This window comes from Urtica dioica, chromosome 9 (assembly GCF_054948205.1).
Source record: "Urtica dioica subsp. dioica isolate 48M chromosome 9, U.dioica_male_clone48M_v1_H2, whole genome shotgun sequence".
NCBI lineage: Eukaryota > Viridiplantae > Streptophyta > Magnoliopsida > Rosales > Urticaceae > Urtica > Urtica dioica.
In genome coordinates, this window is record NC_142764.1 from 17375269 (window position 1) to 17380122 (window position 4854).

A 4854-nucleotide genomic window follows, 5' to 3' on the forward strand; every position below is an offset into this window, starting at 1 on the left:
GCTCTCCATGCCTCTTGCATTCTTCATTTTCTTCAAGTCTCCGAGACTTTGCATTTTCCTTGGGTCTTTGAGTTCTTCTCATTGCTTGTCGAGTATTCGAGTCCTCGCACTTTTACGTAGAACATGAGAAATGACGCAAAGGATTTTCTTTCGGCGTGCACTCCGACACTCAACATTAGTCGTGTTGTGTTGCGTTTTTGTGAATGAATTCGTGCTCGCCTCTATGTTTTCTAGAGAGATAGAGTTGTGATGAAAAATGTGTAGAGTTTTCTCAAGTCAAGAAGAGCTTACCTTGGAATGAGAATGAGAGGGGTATTTATAGTGTTTTGGAGACACATGTGGGGCTTTATTTGTGGCTTGGAGACACATGGGTCAAGACATAGCCGTTGAATAGAGTTGGCGGCCTCTCCTTGGCAGCACAATAAGACGCTAGCGGTACTATGGAGCTCTCGGCCTTGGCTAGTTGACGGCAAGGTAAGCTTAATGGCATCTAGGTGGGTTGGCGGAATCTTCACTCGGTAGCAAGGTGGAGTTGGCGGCCAGAAAATGGGAGCTGCTGGCATTGTCTTGGTGACCAAAAAGAGGTTGGCGGCATGCTCTAGGGTTGGCGCAAAAATGGATTTTGGAGGCCATTTGGGGGCTTCGAGAGTCTTTGCTTGTGAGATTGTTTAGTTTGTGACGTTGACATGAAGAATTTGTCAAAGAGTTTGACTTTGATAATTAGAGTCTCGTTTGAGAGCTTATTTTGTGAGTTTTGATTTCGGAGTTAGACACTTGAGTTTGTGAACTTGATTTTGAATCCATGTAAGGACTCGTGAGCTTGACTCATGGTCTTGATAGATATCTTTTTTTGACGTGGTTTCGAGTCATTGTGTGGACTTGCGAATTGTCTCGTGAACTAGAGATATGACTCGTGGAGTTGAGAGATCGTTTCTCGCCCTTATCTCGAGTCCTCTCGTGGACTTTTTAGATGATTCCTAAGTATCGGTCTCCAGTCATTTTGCGGACTTTGTTTCGAGAGTTTGACTCGAGACTTGACTTGAGCACTTTGTTCGTTGGCTTGATGTGTTGATTTTTTTGTTACTCTCGGACTGTTATTTTATCTTGTGAAAATGACGGCATAACGCACATTATTCTTATAATTAGTTTAAAAAATACTAACATTAACAATTGAAAAGAAATGACAACAAAACTTATAAAATTATTTTTAAAGCCAAAATACTACACGCCTAACAAAAATGACTTTTAGAACCAAAATACTAGACGCATATTCACCAACTTAGAATCATAATTAGCCGTTTGCTAATTAATAAGTGTTGTCCCGATCGCAAACGGGTTGCTAATTGCTTTGTGCAATCCTAATTGGAACAAAGTCACATGAAAATAAATATAGTCAATTGCTGTAATAGTTAGGTGGTGGGACACCTCACCACCGCCCAAAAACTCTCCATCTAAAAGCTTTTTGTGCTTTACTTTACAGGGTACGAACTGTAATAAAGATCTGAGCCCTTTTTTCATATTCACAATTAAGCCTATACTGCAAAGTACCATCTCCTATATTTATACTAATACAGCTAATTCTGACCAATTCAGCCAGTTTAAAAAATTCCCAACTTCACGTATTGTATATTATCCATCCCACATTGTTGATAGCGCTATAGAATATACACTGTTAAAAGCAAAACATATATTATATGGGATTGGTTTAAATTTTTGCTCTAGGAGGCACTTGGTAATTTAATTCTACATAAACTACGTATATTATGTTAAATTACCAAATTAACATTTATTTTCTTGCATATACTCATTCGTACATGACATGATACAGATTATTTAAAAGCTTTATTTGCCGTAAGTCGAAACAATATAAGTTATTTGAAAGACACCGGTTCACGAGCTAAGAATATAAGGACATATAGTAGTATCATATATACACACGCATAAAATAAAGAGAAAAATCACATCAATGATGAAAAGATAACACGCAGTTCTACGCATTGGTGGTGGGATTTTATTCACGTCCAAACTTCCATGTCAAGATCGGCAAAACACATAGTTTGAGATCTACAATATCGAAACCGTACCATAATAATACACACTCTTAATTAATTCAATGCACATCGGACCACGAATCGTCATCGGATCCACAATTACACAGTAAATTAATAGGTATTTTTAGTACAATTTATTTATTTATTGATAGAAAGTTTGTGTGGGTGATGAGTGTAGTCCAGCATGGCAAATCAGAGGGCAGCCATGTGGGCCCAGCGCCACGAGGATGTGACCTTGAAAGCATCAATAAATGGGCCCACCGATGGCTCTTTGGCGGTTCCCAAAGTTGGGCTCAAATGGGCTTAATCAAAGGACTTCTGGGTAAATAAATAGATAAAAATAAAGATGTCCACGTGGATGCGAGCTTTGCACTGTGGGGTCACCAGATGGACGGTCACGATCGCAGATTAATGCCCGAGGGTCCCATTCAGGCACCGCCCTAGAGCATTCGTTATCCTTTTGTTTGTTTTCTTTTTCTTTTCGTCAAATATTATCAACGCTGAATATATGATTTTTGTAGGCCTTGATTAATCTTTTTGGCTAAGCTAAAGTTTAATTAATAAGTATATATTGACCATAATAGTATAAAAGGATTAGGGTTTTGAGAGTGTTTAATATATCAATTAGCAGATTAAGTGTATTCGTTTGCGCCGTAATTGTTGTCTATGACTAGTCCGAAATCACAACGATCAATTTAGACATAATGCAAAACTAAAGCTTCAGACAAAACATGTAGAATTAAAAGTGAATATTCCATGTTTGTCCCCAATGTCCCATACCATTATGATTCACATTTTTTAAAAACCTAGATCTGAAATGCAACATAGTTCGGTTATTCCATTTAATTTGATGACGAGGAATAATGACACATACTCGAATATCTTCACCAAATTATCATCTTCGTAATAATACATAGAAATCCAATTCACATAACATCACATTTACATATGTCCTACTTGACAACACACAAAGGAAGCCAAAAGAATAATGAAAATTAAGTGGCCTCCACCAATTGCATTTCTCATCCATTATCTGCCCCCCTCAAAAAAAAAAAAAATCAAATTGAGCATTGGAAAAGAAAACTCATATTCATATTTTGCTTCCATACAACCTTATAAAAGAAATAATGAAGTAGAGAATACAAAGGTAAAACATTTACAACTAGACAAACTAATGTTCTTTTAATATCAATGTCAGTCATGTGAGGTGTCAAATTGGAAAAAAAAAAAAAAAAAAAAAAGATTCTTGAAACGCTCATTTTGCCCACTCCCCTTCTCAACTATATTTATATTTAATTAGTTTTTAAGACCTTTAAACCTTGTATAAATACCTCTATCTTCTTGCCCATATCTCACCAAAACCAAACTAGCCATCATCAAGTATTCCCTTTGTCTCTATTCATTCACTTAATTCCTTCAGTTTCTAAACCCTTACTTCAGTCATGGCCACAGTTGAGGTCAGTAGTTCTTTTATTCCAATATCACAAGATATATCTTTCAGATCGAGTCTGATCTAAATGATGAGACCAATATCAGTTTCTCTCAACGTTTCCATTTACATATACATATATATATATATATATATATATATATATATATATATATACACATATATATATGTGCATGGATCATGCATGGTTAGCTCAGATTGTTTGTTATTGATCAAGCTTATATGAATGATCGTTGATCCACGAACTCTAGCACTCTTGATCATCACCATTCAAACAATATTAGGGATCACATTTACCACTGTGCCAAAACCTGCTTCATATATGTACATCTAGTAGTATCAGTCATTATATTATTGGCTTAATTAACCTGAAAATATGAACTACATATATGATTCGCAGGTTTCTCCAGCAGTAACGGCGTTGCCCGAGGTAGAGAAAGTGGAGACTCCGGTGGTTGAGGAGTCAAAGCCCGAAGTGGCGGCCGAAACCGTAGCAGAGGAGGAGAAAGATGAGGCTCCACCAGCTGTGGAAGCCGAAGCGATAGTGGAGAGCAAGGAAGCGGCGAAAGAAGAAGAAGAAAAAGAAAAAGAAGAGGCGGCGATTGTGGTCGAAGAGAAAAGCGTGGAAGTTGTGGTGGCTGAGGAAAAGACTACGTCTGAGGAAGTGACTGAAGAAGCCGAGCCTCCGGTAGTGGTTGCGGAGACTAAGGAGGAAGAAGAGACTGTCGTCGCTCCCACCGCCGAACCCGTTGTCGTTGAGACTGAGAGTCCCGTGGTTGAAGAGACGGAAGTTCCCGTCGAGAAGGCCGAGGAATAGATATATGTCGTATGTGTGTGCGTGAGAGAGATTTTCTTTATTGTTACTATTGTAATCGAATTTATGGTTTCTAGTTAAAAAAAAGGTTGGGGGTGGAGGGTTGGGATTTGGAAGCTGCAGTTATTTATAAGCTCTTATTATAGTCCGAGAGATTAATGAGTGTGGTATGTTCATTTTGTGATTTCATAAGACGTGGGTTTTTCTTTTGGTTTTGAATAAGCAATATATTGTTTTCTCTTTTCATATTTCGCTTGCCATGCCTCCGTCAAACTTCGTTTTTCATGCTAAATTAATACGTGAATTTTAAGTGATAACTAGGGAACGACGGTGTTTATTTTAGGAGAGGAAGAAATCTGAAACTCGGCGAACAAAAAAAAAAAAAAACGCTTGTCAATAAGTTGTAGGGCCCTAATAAGTTGGTTCCAAGTTATTGCATGAGAATTTTAAAGTTTGTGAAGGACAAAAGTACGAGGCATCGTTTTATGGGCTTTAATCCAGTTAATTAAGGATTGAAAGGAAACATAAATAAGGTGGAG

General features: G+C 37.7%; 1 protein-coding gene across 1 annotated transcript; it reads left to right on the top strand.

Annotated features, from left to right (window-relative positions):
* The first annotated feature begins 3300 nt into the window (after positions 1 to 3300).
* LOC149385397 (uncharacterized) lies at positions 3301 to 4563 on the top strand. The gene is made up of 2 exons (XM_089626916.1): positions 3301 to 3508; positions 3902 to 4563. Exons 1-2 carry the CDS (start codon positions 3494 to 3496, stop codon positions 4316 to 4318), a joined length of 432 nt encoding a protein of 143 aa, XP_089483042.1. The 5' UTR covers positions 3301 to 3493; the 3' UTR covers positions 4319 to 4563.
* Positions 4564 to 4854: the final 291 nt, after the last annotated feature.